Source organism: Notolabrus celidotus, chromosome 10 (assembly GCF_009762535.1).
Source record: "Notolabrus celidotus isolate fNotCel1 chromosome 10, fNotCel1.pri, whole genome shotgun sequence".
NCBI classification, from domain to species: domain Eukaryota; kingdom Metazoa; phylum Chordata; class Actinopteri; order Labriformes; family Labridae; genus Notolabrus; species Notolabrus celidotus.
Genome location: NC_048281.1, coordinates 15784746 through 15804077, shown reverse-complemented (window position 1 = coordinate 15804077; position 19332 = coordinate 15784746). Strand labels below are relative to the sequence as shown.

The 19332-nt window shown below is 38.9% G+C and overlaps 2 protein-coding genes across 2 annotated transcripts in view; one reads left to right on the top strand and one right to left on the bottom strand.

Moving 5' to 3' along the window:
- The window catches only part of LOC117820481 (calcium-binding mitochondrial carrier protein Aralar1-like), a 30500-nt gene extending 29473 nt beyond the window's left edge, over positions 1 to 1027 (bottom strand). The window contains exon 1 of the mRNA XM_034694260.1: positions 897 to 1027. Within this exon, the coding sequence (XP_034550151.1) occupies positions 897 to 899 (3 nt within the window). The 5' untranslated portion in view covers positions 900 to 1027. The remainder of the gene's footprint in view (positions 1 to 896) is intronic.
- hat1 (histone acetyltransferase 1) lies at positions 974 to 19142 on the top strand. The gene is made up of 11 exons (XM_034694263.1): positions 974 to 1099; positions 2802 to 2873; positions 3031 to 3106; positions 6831 to 6951; positions 12088 to 12264; positions 12437 to 12558; positions 13151 to 13255; positions 13628 to 13734; positions 14295 to 14446; positions 16097 to 16213; positions 18517 to 19142. The coding sequence occupies exons 1-11, from the start codon at positions 1093 to 1095 to the stop codon at positions 18685 to 18687; spliced, it is 1227 nt and encodes a 408-aa protein (XP_034550154.1). The 5' UTR covers positions 974 to 1092; the 3' UTR covers positions 18688 to 19142.
- The last annotated feature ends 190 nt before the right edge of the window (positions 19143 to 19332 follow it).

The following is a 19332-nucleotide window of genomic DNA, read 5'->3' as shown; positions in this document are numbered from 1 at the left end:
TCTGATGTCTAAATTTGTGAATAAAATAAATCTTGCGGTTATACAAGCATTTAAACTACCTCAAATACTGTTTCAGGCATAACTACCTTCATATTTATCTTTATTAGCAGACACTATTGATTGTACATACAGTCATTGTCAAGACATGGCGTTTTTGCATATGCAAATATTGACTGATATATTGAAAGATATGATATACAGTATAAGTCAAACTTCAGAAGCAGTGGTGGACAGTAAAAAAGTAAATTTACTTGAGTACTGTACTTATGTACATTTTTTGAGTATCTGTAGTTTACTTGAGTCTTATTTTTTGGGGGAACGTATTACTTTTACTCCACTACATTCAGAAGACAATTATTGTACTTTTTACTCCACTACATTTCTATCAGTGCTCTAGTTACTCACTACTTTTGCTTTGAAGTCAGCTCCTTCTCTTTTCTGAAATCTGTTCCCTAAGACAGTAAAATGTGTTTGTGTACTTTTGTTTGTCTCAGTGGTTTAGTCATACCTGGATATAGTGTGTCTCCACGGTTGAAAGTGGAGCAAACACAGAGAAAATCTCACTCAGATCAGGCAGTTATTTTAGAGATGGTAATGATGGCTATAATTCTCCACCTGAGCACCCTTAACCATATCTTCATGGTATTATTGCATAATGCAAATATTGACTGATATGTGGAAATATAAGATATACAGGATAAGTCAAACTTCAGAAGTAAGAATTTATGTCACTGCGAGTCAAAAATAATATAAGTTTATTTTAATAGCAGCTATGATATGAAGCTATCTAAAAAATAAGTAAACTAAAATTAACTGACAGCTGGCAGCCCTGTAAAACTAATCCTCGTGGATGTTTTTGTTTTGAAATATATATAAACATATTTATTAGAACTTACCATAGGTACCTAGTACGTCAATGATCAAAACGAGCTTTTTTGAAAGTACGGAATTAATATGTTAGCTAATAGCTCTTTCGTTTTCATAAAAGCCATAGGTAGAAAATTCTACTTCCTGTTTCCACACGGACCCGGAAGTTGTCCTGATTCCGCGGGTCTTTTGGGACAACACAGCTCCTCACAACACGGTGCAGAAATGGCGGGTAAGTGGCTCAGCGCGTGAAGGCACTCATTCTGTTGTCTTTGTTTGATGAAAATCTACCTAAAAACAACCATTGACTGCTCTTCTGACCGCCCGGAGGTTCATATTTGCGTGTAACCTGTTCAAAATGTTGCGAGCTAAGCTAACAGCAGCAGTGAGGGCCTGCCTGCTAACGGTAGTAGCATGCTATCAAGCTGTCACAGCACACATCGAGTGTTTGTGTTTATGTTACCTTTTGGTGTCAAAGTGAATGCGTGCCTCGAGTATATAGATTTTTGCTGGTTTATTTACGTCCTCTTTGATGATACTATCCCCTTAAGAACGCCATATGCTAGGCTCACAACTGATATTATCTCCCTTGATAGAAACATCCCCCTTTGACTCACATTTAGAGCACACTTAGTGGTCCTTTTTATATATAATTTAACCAGAGTGAACGACATACTGTGTTTTAATAGCAATAGCAATTTTATTTATAAAGCACATTACATTACACGCAAGTTCAATGTGCTTTACATGGAGAATTAGAAAAAATAAAAACATTTTTCGAAATAAAATAGATAAAAACAGAAAAACAATAGATACACCCAACATACATCAGACACAGCAATCAAACAGCAAGTGTTGCAGCACATATATCCAGTCGCAGCAGTCATTATATCATTCAAACGCTTGAGAAAATAAATATGTTTTCAGTCTTTATTTGAAAAGTGGAGACAGTAGTGATGGACCTGAGGTCAGCAGGCAGTTTGTTCCAAAAAGATGGACCACAGTAACTAAAGGCCCCTTCACCAGACTTTGATTTGACTCTGGGTTCATTTAAAAGACTTCCACCTGATGACCTAAGGATCCTGGTCTGTTATACACTGTGAGCAAGTCAGAGATGTACTGGGGAGCTGAACCATGAGTGCTTTATGGACTAATAATAGAATTTTGAAATGGATTCTGTATTGAACGGGGAGCCAATGAAGTGTTTTGAGAACCGGGGTGATATAGTCATATTTTCTTGTATGTGTCAGGATTGTAGCTGCTGTGTTCTGGATGAGTTAGAGCCGTCCTATGGAGTGTTTGGATAGACCTATGAACAGTGCGTTGTAATAATCTAACAGGGTTGAAATGAATGCATGGACTAATTTCTCTGCATCGGTTTGGGATGTGTATGATCAGAGTTTGGAGATGTTTTTTTAAATGGTAAAATGATGTTCTTGTTATTTTGGTAATGTGGTATTTAAAGTGAAGGTCAGAATCTAAAATTACACCAAGATTTGTGACTTGCTCGCAGTGCTTTAACGAAATTAAAACTCGAAACGATGTATGTTATAGTGTAAGGTTGTAGAGTGTTCACCTGCAGTGTGATAAAAGGCTTGTTTTGTGTCTGTTCCTGCACGTTTACCATAATAAAGATTGTTCCTGAAGTATCACATGTGCAAACATTAATGCAGATTTGAAATTTCTGATTGTGTTTTTAGGGGGATGATATCCAGCTAGAGGAGGTTTTAGATGCATCTGCCACTGTTATTCTATCAAAGTGTTAACTGGAAAGGAAATTCTTAAGTGTGCATGTATCCTGCACAATTCTTATCATTAAAAGGGAAAAATAACACATTTAATACCAAGAGATGAATTTGAGAAATGGGTCTTTAGAAACACTTGCTTTTGTGAAAAATGGACACATTTTCAACATTATTTGTGTGTTTGTTCAGGAGTAAACACCATGGAGAAGAAACTGGCTGAATACAAGTGCGACACCAATGAAGCTTTATGCTTGAAGCTGGGTATGTTACTTATCTTGTATTTTCCTCTTTCTTTTTTTTTTACATGTCCTGCTAAAGTATATTATGTTGGGCATGGGTACTGTACATTGTCTGTATTTTGTCTATTGGCTTGTAATCCTCTCTTGAATGGGGTTCCCCTGTCATCTTTTCCTTTCAGTTCGCTTCCCTGAAGATGTTGAAGATGACAGCACCACATTTCATCCTGAGTTCAGCCACCAACTTTTTGGAGACGAGTGAGTATTTTCCTGCTATCATTACATTTTACTCTTGTTTAAAAAAAAAAGAAGCAGAAATTGCTAAGCTTTTCCCACACATGAAGCAAATGATCCGTTTCTTGGTACGCACCTTTTTGGGAATTGCTTCCTCATGTTACAGTTATCCAAGTGTTGTGTTTTTACTAGGGATGCACAATATTGGGTTTTTTGCCGATTTCCAATATGCCGATATTTTCAACTCATTTAGCCGATTACCGATATTTTTTTCCGCACACCTAATTGCAGAGATCAATTCTCTTCTGTATTGGAATTAGTGTACAGTATTATGGTGACACTCTTATCACATTTAATATGTAATATTCATTTCTTGTGCAAAATAAGAAAAATACTTAAAACTGCATATTTATTTATGACAATTGCTTTCAAACTAAATTCATACAAAAAGATACTTCCTACTTAAAACTTGGATGATGCTCTCCCTGAGACAATCATAACAATAACCCACAACCAGGGCAAATTTCACATTTGACATAGTAAGTAAACCTAACCTCTGTTCACAGGGAACATGTGAAAAGTGCAACTGTACAGCAATTAAACCCAAATTAAATCAAATGGTTTACTCTTTGACAGTAAATGTGCCTAAATTAGTCAGCTACATGTACCTTACAGACTGCTTCTTAAATTTGAATTTAACTTAAAACATGAGCCCGACATGTGTGCAGCAGCCCATTATTTTATCGGCGGATATCGGGGGATATCGGCATGTTGGCCGATAGTTAGTTTTTAAGCCAATATCGGCCGATACCGATAACGTGCCGATAATATCGTGCACCCCTAGTTTAACCTGTGAAACATTTTAGTTTCTTGCCTTGAATTCATCACACAGGAGCTATAGTTTCTCACCTGCTTTGCCCAAGTCTTGACACAATTAAAGTGTCCTCTCTGAGGGTACTGGTAGCAGCGTCCTTAGTACAAGCTGCAACTTGCTATTGTGTTTTGAGTGAGGCATCTTACATATCATTGTGTGTAATTGGAGGTTTTAGTAAGATAGGTTATCAGCAGATACATTTCAAATGCACATGAAAAAATAATAAATGCAATCCTGTGAGGATCTTTGTCCAAATAAATTCATGCTGAACAATGTCAAATAGTAGAAAACAAGGGGTGCCGGTTTGGCCAGTTGGTAGAGCAGGTGCCCCGTGTACAAAGGTTACAGTCCTCGTTCTACTATCATATGATCAACTCCCTGTCCTGACATGATTTGGTTCCTGTCATCCACCTCTATCAAATAAAGGCAAAAAGCCCAACACAGCACTTTCAGTGGCAAACCTGCCTTTTCGCCTTACATAGTCTGCCTCTGGCTTTTAAGATAACAGACTACATGCGCATATGATACACTTGATAGACTCTTTACTTTGCAAGCTGTTGAAAACCTCAACACTTAATTAACAGAGTTTTTGACAACCTTTTTTTTATAACCCTCAACATGTTTTATCTAATCATTTGGAAGATGAATCATCAACTGCGCCAAAAGAACAAATTAATATTGAATGATGTGTTGAACTTAAAGACAAATGTTTTCCAAAATCTTGTGAAGCAGGTTGTTTGTAGTCTTCAATCCTTGCTGTGAAACGATGGTACTCAAAGGAATAGTTAATTATGTTTGGAAGTAAGCCTTTAAGATTCCCTTCTATAATAAGATGAAAGGAATTATGTTCAGTCTAGCTTAGCATAAAGACTTGAAGTAAAGGGGAGCAGCTAGCCTTTTTTTCAAAGTCAACTAATGCATCCATCAACACCTATGAGGATGATTTATTAAAGGTATATGTCATTGGATTAACTAGCAAATAAGTAGAATGATATAACAACTACTAATGGGAGTCAAAAATGATCACTTAGTACAAGTTTTCTGTAGGCACCTGCAAACAAACCTGGCATCTTTCTGACAAGACATAAAGATAATGATTTCAGGGGTTGTTCACCAAGAAACTGTTTGATACTAAAACTGAATATGAAATCACAAGCTTGTAATTTTACATTTCTGTTTGACCAAACAACATAGATGTTACTATGGTCTTTATGTTAAACTAAGCTACAGTTGTGCTCATAAGTTTACACACCCTGGCAGAATTTTTGATTTTTTTTTGCCATTTTTCAGAGAATATGAATGATAAGAGAAAAACTTTTTTTTCACTCATGGTTAGTGGTTGGGTGAAGCCATTTATTATCAAACAACTGTGTTTACTCTTTACATCATAATGACAAAAGAAACTACCCAAGAAATGATAAATTATGCCAAGGTATGTAAACTTATGAGCACAACTGTAGCTATGTCCTAACTCAACCTCTTTGTTTAATGCTGAGACACAAATTTCCTTTGAATTTTCCATTTCACTGCTGTTAAGAACGTGTAATGTATTTCCAAAATATAGAAGTATTAATCAAAATTTGCATACTTGTTGTCTCACACATTATATATAAATTAAGCCTTAAAAGAACAAATGTAGGCAGGCCTGTCACAGGAAGGGCTTTGTTTCTTAGCCATATTGATAGAAACTTCTTTCTTGGACCAGTAGACCTCTGTCTTTCTCTGTAATATACTTATTCCATCCAGCATTAATCAATCAATCAATCTTTATTTATACAGCACCATGTCACAACAAACGTTATCTCAAGACGCTTTTACAAACAGAGCAGGTCTAGACCGTACTCGATGTTAAATTATTAACAAAGACCCAACATCAAGACAGGATTCAATCCAGTCCCCTCTTACAGACAGGACTCAGTCTGATCTCATCTTAATCCACCATGAGCATTGAACCTTGCAGTATTTAGCTAGTTACAGCAGCAAGGAAAAACTTCCCTTTAACAGTCAGAAACCTCGAGCAGAACCAGACTCATGTTAGACAGACATCTGCCTTGACCGAGTTGTGGTTGGAAATTGATTGGGGGGTTGTTTTAGGCTTAATCTCCAAAGTCGAGAGGGTGTCTGCCTCCCGGACCCTGACTACATTAAGTGAAACCTAGGTATGCACAGTTTTCATTTGGAACATTGATAGAGAAGACAACCCTAATAAGGTTCTGTTTTTAATCAGTTTCTTAGTATTAGTAGTCCTGTTATGATTGATCCAGTTGGATTTGTAGATCAACCATCTTCAAACAACAAGTCTTCTGGTAAGAGTCACATTATTAGACCGATAAGATGCAAGAAGAGGTTTCACTATTGAGCCAGAGCATGCTGCATTTTTTGCACTGACACCTGTGTCTGTGTGTAGGCTTAACTAGCATGTCGTTACGCTCTAAATTGCTTTTTCCAATTAGTCAAAACTAGGATTGGTTGTTTTTGCACTTGCTGCAATCAACTCAAAGGGAACTCAGTAATTGGGGCATTAATTATTTCAGCAAGCGTAATTGCTGGTAAGGCTCAATCACACAGTTGCATAATGATGAAGTCTATTTAGCCATAAACTGCCAGTGGTGTTGTGGTGTAAGAAACAATGCAACACGGTGAAATAAGTGGCCTGACCTACTGTAAGCTTTTATTATTCACTCCAGGTGTATATAGATTTAATTAAAAGAATAATCAATCATTTGTTATTGTCCCCCTCATATGAGTTTATCCTCGACTGCACAGCTAACATAACACAGCTGCTGGATTGTTTTCTGTTTGCAGTTACTGCTGTAGTTTAATGGAGACCCCCATCATTAAGATTTCTCTTGTTCCTTTTTACTCTGTCTTCAGTGAGGTCGCTTTTGGATACAAAGGTCTTCAGATACAGCTCTTCTACACTGCAGGAAACCTGAGCACCATCTTCAAAGTGAAATATTCCTCAAAAGTCACTGAGATGTTTGATTGTGTGGAGGTAAGAAACACACTACTTAATTTCTTTTTCTGTTACCTTGTATTGTTTAGGCCCCTTATCTTCAGCCCTGATCTGAGAAGACATGCACCCCACTATACCTCTGAAGTAATGCTGTGGTAGATATTGGTAGCAGATCCCAGAAGTTATGAGGTGGGTCCTCCATGGATTCAACATGGAGGTCCAGCACATCCCAAAGACGCTACATTGAACTGAGATCTGAAGAAATTGGAGGCCTTGTCAACACTGATGTTTTGTTGCAGGCTATTACTTTTCACTGATTAATGGTCCAGTTCCAGTATAGCCTCTGTAGGCGCTTTTGGTGGTGGACAGGGGTCAGCGTAGGCACCCTGACTGGTCTGCAGCTACACAGGCAGTGACAGGTGTGCTGGACAGACATTCAATCCATTGTGGTCTGAAATGCATCGTCATCTTTGATGATTTAGAGATGATCAAAACTGTGAAAAGTCTTACGAAATATGCTTTGTAATGTGTCGCCTAACAAAGTAGGTTTTGGTAAAGATTTATTAAAGTTCACAGCAGCAAAAAACCCCAAATGTCAAATATTAAACCAATACCAGCCCCGTTGGTGTTTTTGGTTTTGTCACTGACGTGCGCCGGGAAAAAGTCATCCGTGAAAATAAGAGATACATGGAGGCAGTGAGAACTTTTATCCATAGCACACTTATCGCAGATATATTGCGAAATTAACTCTGTGCCCTGCAACTGTTACAGGAATCTATTGTTTCTATTTTGAGTAGCAGAGTTGGGGAAATATTCAATTTGAATGTCCGCTGACCGTCCACCACTAACATTCACAACACATGTTATTTCAAGATAGAGGAGCTGATTCAGACTCTGCTCTATGTGGCAGATTGGTCTTTGATCTGAAAACCAAAAATATAGCCTTTTTTGGCCAGCACATTTGATAATAATAACAATAATAATAATAATAATAATAATAATAATAAGTTTATTTATATAGCACCTTTCTGGAACAGGCGTCACAAAGTGCTTCACAATAACAGAATACAAAGCAACGAGCAAGACATAGCAAGAATTACATTGAAGTAGCAAAAATACATAAACACAACAGACATAAAAACGGACAGGTCAATCAAATGCTTGTCTAAATAAATGGGTTTTCATTCACTTTTTAAAAATGACCACAGTGCCCACAGCTCAGTTCTGGAGGAAGACCGTTCCACAGTTGTGGAGCAACAACATCGAAAGCACAGTCACCCTTAGTTTTCAACCTGGTTTGAGGGACAGCCAGCAAACCCTGATTAGAGGACCTCAGAGTCCTGCTGGAGTTATATGGCCTCAGCAGTTCTCCGATATATGCTGGAGCCTGACCATGTATTGCTTTATACACGATCATGAGATGATGATGATGACGATGCTGTTTCATTTGAAATATACTAAAACATCTCAACATCAGCAGAAACAAACCTCAATGCTTCATGAAGCCTGGTGATAGCAGTCTCATGCAGTTGGACTTCTGACATCATCATGATGATGTCATTTACAAAAAAGGGAAAGGGGAAACTTACACTGCACAAGAAGCAAACTACAGACTCTCAGAATGTATTTAAATAGAGGAATACTAGCTAAATGTGAAGCCATCTGATGCAACAATCCTGCAGTTAGTTTATTGAAGGAGTTTCAGAGGTGTTGAATCCACTTCATGATTCCTTTGGAGGCTGTAATCATCGGCCTCGCTCCTCTCAGACTGTATTGCATTAAAGCGAAAGCCAGTTTGAGTATTTCGTCTTCTTTATTTTCTTATTTTGCCATTTAAGTCTTCTCTGATGACTGTTGATGCTTTATTATGGAACCGTGAAAGATTAAAGAAAGCAACAGGTGGGCTGCTTAATAGATGAAACATTTCAAACATGATAACAGTATCAAAAAGTCTGACGTAAGGCCTAAAGGAACTGTAACTGTAGATATAGGCAAGTATGCTAGTCAGTGCAGCATCTAATGCCATAAATAATACCACCCCCTTTACCAAAACAGTAGCCTATACCACAGTATGCCACTATAGCTGTAACTACTGTTTTAGAGTGACAAGAACTGGTTTAAAGTAAACGTGTGTTGATGACAAATAACCGTAAATAGGGTCAATTTGACCCGCAACATAACAGGATGGTTAAAGCTAGCAAAATATTCACTGCTTTATTTCTACAAAGGGAAGACGATTAAATCAGTACAAAAAAACACAAAGTTATAAATTGATTATGGTAAAATCTGAATATTTAGTAAAATGTAAAGCAAGTGTCTGTCATAATATGTTTGTGTAAGACTTAAAGATTACATAGGTAATAATAGAACAAGATTTCATGTTGATGGTAAATCCCACAATAGGAACTCATAATTACAGGAGTAGACGTCCCTAATGGTCTAAAGTTGAGTAATTTAAAGAGATATGTTGACACATATTGGACTGCTTCCCTGAGTGAAGGCCTCCATCATTGTATGACTTTGTATGGTGGAAGGGTCGTGCCATCAATTATTTCTAAAGGGGAGTAGCTGGAGCTATGTTGCTCTTTGGTGCACAGTCCTGGTACCTTGATGTTCTTTCTTCCTTTACTAAAGTAACTCTGAGCCTCTGTGGGTGGTGACATTATTCCTGTAAAAGATCTCCTGTTTTGTTAGACCTAATCTCAGCCCACCTCGGCCCCCTGTGCCGGTACACTAATCCTGCTCCTCCCTGTCGGAAGAGGAGGATTTTAAAAGGTTCTGTACATGCGGTCTAACATGAGGTATTGATTTTAGAGGTTTATGTGATTGAATCAGCGGGAGGAGTAATGTGACACGGCTGGAAATCTTGTACATATTTTTTCAGGGATGAATTGCTGCCCAAGTTGTTCACAATCAGAAACGTTTGGGTTGAACATCTGCAAACTGAGCTTCAATAGGTTAGGACTAAACTTCAATCAGCCAATGACATGCAAATTAGTTTTAATGTTCCTTTTTAGAGCATATCTGCTGACTGTGTAAAAGTTTGTGCCTTTTTTTTAATTGCTGGACGTAAGAATTTACATATCAACAGGCTGTATTTGGACAAAAACGGACAGTAAAGCAAAAAAACTTGTTCTAGTCGAGCATTTTCTAAGACCGCACAAAAGGCCGCTGTCTGCTTTCAATGCAGCGAACACGTTAAGCGAACATGAGAATTAGCCAGGGCCCCTTTTTAGGTCAGGTGATTCAACCCTGGGACATCTGTCCTATCTAGAAGCAGCAGGGGCTCCATGACTGGACAATGTGGCCTTCAACTGGTGCCACTGGGAGCTGTGGTATAACTTATGAATTAACCAGGATTTCTGAGGATGTACTCGAATCATAAATAACCCTGTATGTCAGCCATGGATTCTTCCAATTGTGCTTTCACCTCTGTCATCATGGCAACCAGTTCACTGGTTTTAAACCAAAGAGAGCCATTAGACTTTTTTGGAAGATAGCACGAAGCTGATATTCAAACCAAAATGCGATGGCTGCCGGCTTAGTCGTCCACGTGTGTGTGCCACTACTTAGTGTGCCGCGTTGACCCCTGAGTGTTCACCTTGTTAAGGGTTTGAGTGCAGCTGGTGTAGAGGTAGAGAGCAGCAGAGTTCAGGCTGCCTCTGAAGAGTGTTTGTCTCTGAGTGCATGTGGACGGCCTGGGTGCGGTGCAGCTGGTGAGAGAAGAGGGAGCAGAGAGAGAGAGAGAGACGAGGGGAGGTAGAGATGGAGTTTATGCAGCTGTCATGTTAATACAAGACTCTCATCATGAAAAAAAAATCTGCCTCTTTACCTTTTACATCAACCAAAAACACACAAATTCTGGACTTCTAATGCAAAAAACACTGACGTTAGCACCAGAAGGTTTCTGAATGGTTGTTTTGGGTTTAAGTAAATACTTCTGTTTCATCTGTAATTGATGTAGGTGTGTAAATATGCCATGACTTTGGTGGATATTGAATTCAAAAACATCTTTGGGTTAGATTAAACAGATGAAATAATACCAACACAACAAATTAGATAGTTTTTACTCCCTTTGTGCTCATTGTTAGAAATCAAAGACATTAACAAACTGTTCTAAAGGTACCTTGTTAAGTTATATTGATGCCAAACTAAGGCATCTATTCTGGAAGGCTGTACAATTTAGTGTCTAGTATGTAGGAGAGTGCCTGGGACAAAGGGACGTGTTTGTCCATGGCCTTTTAAGTGTGCTTCTTGTTCCTTAGAAATGTGGCTGAACAATTACAATGGTTAAGAGGCATTCAGCTGCAGGTGCATTACTTCCAGTTAGATATTAGCTGATGTCTGAAAGGGTGGGGAATTAGCAGCATGTTGTATTAGCCTTTTGTAGTGCATTTTGCTCAGACCTTCTTCATTTCCCAGTTTTCAATGCTGAGCAGCAAGGGTCTCTCCGCTGAAATAATGCCCATCACACATGTAAATGGTGTGAAAGGGCTGCTTAGCAAAGTGTTCTCATGTCAATCCTTGTGGAAATGGATACAATGCAAACATTACAGCTGAACTAACCACAGGTTGCTCTGAGTAAAAAGTCCAAGGGTTGGGCCCCTTTGTCTCCGGGGCTCTTTGAAAATGCAGGGGCCAAATTCATTTGATTGGGTTCACTTGGCAGGATTAGAGGAGAGGCCTCTATTATGGATGGCCAAAGGTTTGTTAAGTTGAGATCAATTCATAAGATTTAATTTCCCAGTGAGAAGCAGAAATGCGTTTTATTGTGGCAACTTCATCACATATTCATGGTTTAACATAAGTAGTAAATGTACTGATTTAAGTGGTCTTTTCACCGGACAGGGAGGGAACCGGGTGGGGGGCTGCTGCTGTGGTTTCTGCTCAGCTGACAGTTTTAATTGCCTAATGGTTTTCTTTTCACATGTTTGCTTCCAGCTTTAATTTCTACAATTGTCTGCACTCCTTTTTTAACTTAAAGTCTTACATATTTTTAGAACCAAACGGTCATGGAAAAAAAACACAATATATGATCAAAACAAAAAAAGTAAAGCTTAGGATTTGAATCCATCAGAAAATCCCTCACTGGTCATATTTATGGAAACAAGTCTTTCAGATGTGCTGTGATGCTTTTTACAAGACTGCTAAATTTGTACATATCGTGTCATCCAGTCTGACGATGTCGAAGGGAAGATCCGGGAAATCGTTCCTGCTGGGTTCACCTGCAACAGCGACGACTTCATCTCGCTGCTGGAGAAGGAGGCCAATTTCAAGCCCTTCGGCTCCCTGCTTCACACATACACAGTCCACAGCGAGGAGGCTGGAGAACTCACTTACCAGATTCACAAGGTACAAACATCACTCACCGCCTCAGCGGAGCCATCAAGGAAGTCTTATTTCACACTTTTTAATATCGTTTTTTTAACTTGTTATCGCTGCTTTCGCTCAAATCGTTTAATGACAGGCTGGAGGGTTAGCTCTAAACTGAATCAGACTTTTATTTGTGCTACGTTGACCTCAGGCTGATATCACCTGCCCGGGATTCCAAGAGTATCATGAGCGCCTACAGACCTTCCTCATGTGGTTCATTGAGACTGCCAGCTTCATCGATGCAGACGACGATCGCTGGGACTTCTTTCTTGTGTGAGTGCTCTTCCTAATTGACATCAAACCCCCCTCTACCACCACCCTCCACACCCACCCCTACCCTAAAGCCTTTATTGTGTCATTGAAAAACAAAGCCCGCCTTTGTGGCGCTTGTGACCAATTACCAGGCCAGTTTGATTATATATCCCCCCATAGGAGAATTGTTGATCAGGCAAGAGCTCCCTTTGTGCCCAAAGCCCTTTTCAAAATTTTCAGGGGCAAGAGCTGAATTGAATACTGTTGTCTTTTGAAACACTGAACAATGTCTTAACAGTAAAAAGAGCCTCTGCCAGTGTTTTCTTTACCCTGGCAACTATTAAAACTGACAATGGGCAAAATGGACTGAAGTGATTTTGAGGAGTTCAGTCCCTCCTCCAACCCCTTCTCGTCCTCTAAGTTGCAGTACTCCAATTAAGTGCATAATGTATTCAGGTTGTAGCAGGTGTACCAATCGGGGCCTGGCTGCTCTAACATGCTCACGTCTGGGGGGGGGGGGTTAGGGGTGGGCACGAGAACAGAGTGGCTAAAATGGACACTGCATGGGAGTGTGCCTGTAATTGACCTGTTTGCCTTTGTGTTTTATCTGCAGATTTGAAAAGTACAATAAAGATGGGGAGACTCTCTACGCAACTGTTGGCTACATGACAGTTTATAATTACTACGTGTACCCAGACAAAACCCGACCACGTGTAAGGTAATTGCCGGGGCAGCGCGTGCCTTCCCATTCTTTTGTATGAAAAAAAGAGTGGAAAATTATACATTTCTTTATCCTCTTCCCAAAGAGCCCAAATTATGGGCTTATATAGCCAACCATTCATCCAGATTTTGTTTCATTTCCAAACCAGGGTGATCCATATCTGAAAACAGCTTTATAGATAAGCTTTTGATGTGGTTTGAGTTTTTGCAGTGATGTATCAGGATAACAACTTATTACTTCCTGCTTGGAATCAAAGAGAATTTTAGAATTTCTACAACAAAAAAAAGTGTTTTGTGACTCATTTTGAACAACAGGTTTCCTCATTGGCTCTGTGTATTTGCATGTATGTCTTCACTCCTTATTAAACAGCCAAATGTTGATCCTGCCTCCGTTCCAAGGAGAGGGTCATGGAGCTCAGCTTCTGGAGACTGTTCACAGGTTTTACTGCAGCCTGCCCAAAGTGCAAGACATCACCGGTGAGCATGTTAATTCATTTTATTTATTCATATAGATAAAAAATGGATTAACATTTAATTTAAGATTGCTGTGTCGCCCACAAACTGTTTAAATTGTTTTTCTCTTCAGTTGGTGGATCCATGGGGTTGAGTTAATTTGGAGAGCTGGCATGAATACCAGAATGTGCTGCAGCTCTATTGAAACTAGTTGTCGCTTTGCATAGAGACAGAGAATGAATACTAAAAAGGCTTCCTTTTTTCCTTAGAGAGAGGAATCCTTTACAAGAAATAACTGAAAGTTTAGCATTTAAAGAGGCCGAATGACCCCGTCTACACTGCCTCAGACCTTGAGTAGAATTTCTTTAATTTTGTTTCTAAAGTAAATATTTAAGAAAGTGTAAAAAAGACGTGACATGTTCTAACTTCTGAAGAAAGTTATCAGGCTTTAAAACATGCCCCTGTATTAACAACATTTTTTACAGTATCCAACCCTGACATGTGCATCAGAGTTATTGCAAATTATTTGAAAACCACAACCTACAAACTTTCAACTCTTTTGTGTTGTTGTGTTTTGTTTACAGCTGAAGACCCCTCTGAAAGCTACGTGAAGCTGAGAGACTACGTGCTGGTTAAGCTTTGTCAAGGCCTGCCCTCTTTTGCTGTAGACAAGCTGCAACCCGGCTTCTCCCCTGACATGGTCAAAGAGGCGCAAGACAAGTTAAAAATAAACAAGGTGTAGTATGACGCTGCAGTTTGGTGTGGTCAGATCAAAGCTTAGCCATAAAATGACAGAAAACCCAAAGTAATCATTGCATAATCGCCAAGTTGGGACACTTTAAAATAGTAAATGAAAACAGATTTTGTTTGCACATCATTTAAAACCTTTATTTGAGGGTAGTGCAAAGATAACATCTTAAATGATGAAACTGAAAAGTTGAATTGTTTAACCCTCCTGTTATGTTCATTTCTCTGGAACAGCAATAATGTTCCTGGGTCAATTTGACCCAGGGCATATTCAATCAACCCAAAGTGTCAGAACCCCAAAAAATCACAATACACATTTTTTAATCTAATTTTTAACTCCATTACTAACCATTTAAATCAAGATTTAGTCCATTGGTGTTCTTTCATTCTCACAGATCATGGTTCAATTAGGATAACTCACTTGTTTTTCATTCAAATTAATGTTAAAAATTGTTTTAATGTAGATTGGAAAGCCCTAACTATAAATACATTAGTTTTACATGACATAGATCTTTCCTTATTTTCTTTAAAAAAAAAAAAGAAAAGTATTTTGTATAAAAACAATTTAATTTTATGCATCATTTAGCTGGTTTAGAGGGCATACATGGCCTAAAATAGACTTTAAAAGGGGTCCATTTGACCCGCAAAATAACAGGAGGGTTAATGAAAATGATTTGCTCATTTTATATTTGATGCTGGCAACTCATTTCAAAACAGTTAGGACAGAGGCATGTTAACCAATATGTTGCATGAGCTCTTTGTTACAACACCCTGTAAATGTTGGAGTGTCTGGAGTTTTTAAAGTGAAATGTTGACTCAGTCTTGCCTGACCCTGACAGTTCAGGGTCTCATTTTTCATTTTTAATTTCATGATGTGTCAAATGTTTTTAAAGGGTTATAAGTCAGGACAGCAGGCAGGCTTGTTTAGCACCTGGACTCTTCTACTACAGAGCCATGATGGTGTGAAGAATGTGGTTTGACATTATCTTCCTGAAATATGAAAAGTATATGAAAAGGCGTTGTAAGCTACCTATGTGGTAGGCACTTAAACATCCCCATACCATCACTGATGCTCACTTTTGACGATGTGCTGATAAACTGGGTGCTCCCTCTCCTTTCCAGAGCGGGGTCCATGATTTCCAAAAAGAGTGTCACACTTTTATTGATCAGACCACAAGACAGTTTTCCCCTTCCCCTCAGTATATCTTATAAGGGCTTGAGCAGTCTCTCACAGAGTGGTGAACTTCCTCCCATCTTTACCTCTGAGAGACTCAGCCTCTCTGGAAAGCCTTTTATGTCATTTTCTTTTACTCTGACCCATCTGTTTGGCAGGGGTTGGTCATGAATTCATGAAATAAATACTACAGTAACATATAATTGAAATAAACACTGTGCACTAATGACTGAAAACTGCCAACATGAGCTAGTTCAGAGACCTATTTAACTGTTGTGTCCCAAATAACTGATTCTGTGTGGTTTCCATTTAGCTAGCTAATCTTAGAACATATAACTCGCAAACAACTTATCACACACTGTCTAGCTACTGTGTTGTAAAGCGTACTCAAGGTTCCCAAACACCAGCGTTTTGTTTGTTTAGAAAACATGAAAATTCATCGAAGTTTTTACCCCTTTTCTCCAGAAACATGCAAGGCGAGTGTATGAAATCCTGCGTCTGAGAGCGACAGACATGAGTGATGAAGAAAAAGCGAGAGAGTACCGTCTGGATGTGAAGAAGAGGCTATTTGGACCATACAGGGTGAGCGTCAGCCTCTTAAGTAGTGTGCTTTACATGTCTGTGTGGAGAGGGTCAAAAAGTGGGTACAGAATGGCATCCTGAGTGAGTGATTTTCTGATTTATTCAGACATAAAAGTGAATGTCAACTTGTGTCTGTTGCTGTCAAACAAAAATCCAGTGTGCAGTCTTCCACCTTTTGTTCACATAACATTAAAATTTCTCAGTGTAGGAAGCAAAGTGGCCCGTGTGCAGCACACTTGATCGGCTTACAGCTCCATATTGTCCCTGTTTATTATGTTACCTTTTAAAACAGCTGAAAAATTGATCTTCAGTCCCGTGAAAATTGATAGATTACTAGAACCGTATTGTTGCAGCCACAATAGGGCGCACCAGGCGCCTGTGGTTCTGCTGCTGCTGGAGCTTTTTTCTATTCAGACACATGTCATTAGTCAGGATTTGCATTTCTTTGGGAGAAATAATTTTCATGAAAGTGTGTGAAGCACTTTGTCAAAAAGCTGCTACTATTCAGAGTTCTGTCGCGTTCCTTTTGCAGTGCTTTTTATAATTCATCTGGAGAACTGCAATTTTATAAAACCATTCTTGTTTTCTTGTATTTTCACACGTAGGCCTTTCTTCAGTTTCAGTCTAACACAATAACAAGATCAGTGCCGACTCTCTGACTCTGTTGTACCAGGCTTGACTGTAGAAAATACTGAGTACATCTATATGCACCAACATAAAAACCTACATCCTGTTGGCCTATGACATTTTTATGCTTGAGCCTCTCACTGAGACTTTGCATACCAGCCATTACAGAATTTTCTGTCAGCAGTGTAACCACATGTCTGGGGGAAAAAAGCCATAATCTGACGTGGAAAAGACCTATGTGGTGAGGCGGGAAGTAGGAATTCCTTGAGAGAGTGGCAGGGGAAGATCTGGTGGCCAGATGCAGAGCGGTTTTCCTTCCCCGAGGAGATTTAGCTTGTAGTTAGCTGAATGGCAGAAGCCCCTTCTCTGTGAATGTTAGGGGGATTATACGTTTCTGCTCTTAACCTCAATTCCCTGGTGACTACGTCTGCATTTATGTGCGTGCTGGATTTTTTAAGCAGCTAATAGTAGTCGACTAAAGCAGTGTGTGCTTTGTTTGTCCATGAAAAAAAATACCTCTAGGCACTTTGACCCTTTTTATAAGTATTATATCACTTTACAACTGGGTAAACTATTCAAAGATGAAGACCAAGAATTTACCATTTATAACTGAGATTCCCCTTCTCTATCTTGGGTTACGTCTTGTTAAATTGGCTCTTTTGAAGTCGTCACGCAGAAATATACACTACAAAGTATTGCATGTTACAGCCTAATCTAGGTTCACCCTCGTTCTCATAAAACTTTATTGTAAAAGACGATTAAAACCACATCAAGCAGCCAGCACATCTACGCTGGATGACACGCACTATTAACTCCTTTTGAGTAACATTTACCTCAAAGGAAAGCGCCATTTTTATTTTGTTTACTTCGTTTTTCCCCCTTTACGAAACGTGGTAATGATTGTAATGAAAGACTAATTCATTAAAGATCATTACCTGGTTTTCTTACTTATTACCAGGCTGTGTGAAATAAAGATTCTGATTGGTCAAAACAGCATAACAGTGGTGATGAATTCTCAACAACAAAAGCAATGTTAAAGACAACCTGATCACGCATGTCATATCGAATTACCCAGCATTCAGCATCACCCACCCGACCAGGGTTTTTAATTTGTATAAGTATCTGTTCACTAAACATTATCCCTTACATAGTTCATTGTCAAATACACACACCTATAGCTTCACATAGTCTTAAAAGTCTTTGTGAATAGGACACTTCTCAAAACAGTAATGTAACAGAGTATGACTCAGAAGAATTGTTGTTTATTTCTGGCTTTGATGATTGACAGAACTTACTAAAGAGGACAACAAAATGATACAAGAGGAGAATATAAAGAAGACAAAAAGGTTTTTCAGAAACATGGCAGCCCCAAAGTTGGTTAATAGTGGCTTATTATTGTGAAACATAAATAGATTATTAACATGAAGAAAGTTGCCTTTCCGATATCAATCATCTAAGCTGACATTGTAACATGACAGACTCATATGACCCACTAGGAATGATCTTCACTCCCACTTGATATAACTTGTAATTTCTCTGTAATGTATACCCTAACAGAAGGCACCTCAAGGCTGATGAAAAAGCATGTCTCATTTCATATCATGAACTTAATTTGTGTTTGGAGCAACTGATCTAAAACCTCACCTACGCCCCTTTGTGCTGTTAATCCCCTGCAGAAGAATCAGAGGGAGCTGGCGAAGATGAAGAAGTGTCTGCGGCCGGAGGAGCTGGTGTCCCACATGGGTCAAATGGACATTGAGACACAGCATGAGGAGCTGGAGAAGAGCTACCAGGTAGTTGTGGAAGACTACAGGAGAATCATCGAGAGGATTGCGTCACAGGCCTGATCAGACTCTGAGCCCACCCTTTCAATGATACAGGTGGTCTTTCCTGTTTGTACAAAGTTCACACCACTGCAGACTTTAGCTGCAAACCAAGAAGAAACTCTCCTGATGTAACAAAATCACAGTTTTAATAGAAGAGTGTGACAGATTTGTTGTGGCTGAGGCAGGTGTGTCAGTGATAGGTTTCTGCACATGAAACCTGTCTGTTTCCCAGCTGATGTTCATACAGTAGAGAGGAGGATGTTGCAGCTGAAGAGTGAGACTTCCTGTTTGTCCCACGTGTTAACCACATTGTGTGAGATTGACTGATGTGTAAGATTTCACAGGTGATAGAAGCCCTGCAGAGAAAACCTGCCTCTTCTCCATCGTAGACATTTTTTAAAGATCTTTTGTCTAAATGATTCCCGGTGTGTGTCTTTTGAAGCACTTCATACAATAAAAAATGGTTTTGTATATTGCCCCAGTGGTTTGGTTTTTACTGTAGAGTAGAACATAAAACTATTTGTTTCTTAAGTCGTTGAGGATTTTCATTTAAACATGTTCCAAAACTTTAAAACTTAAACATATTAGAACAAAGTTTAAAAAAAATGTCTACTTCTATAAACAGCTATAAAGATAACAGACTTCATTAGATAAACTCAAAGCAAC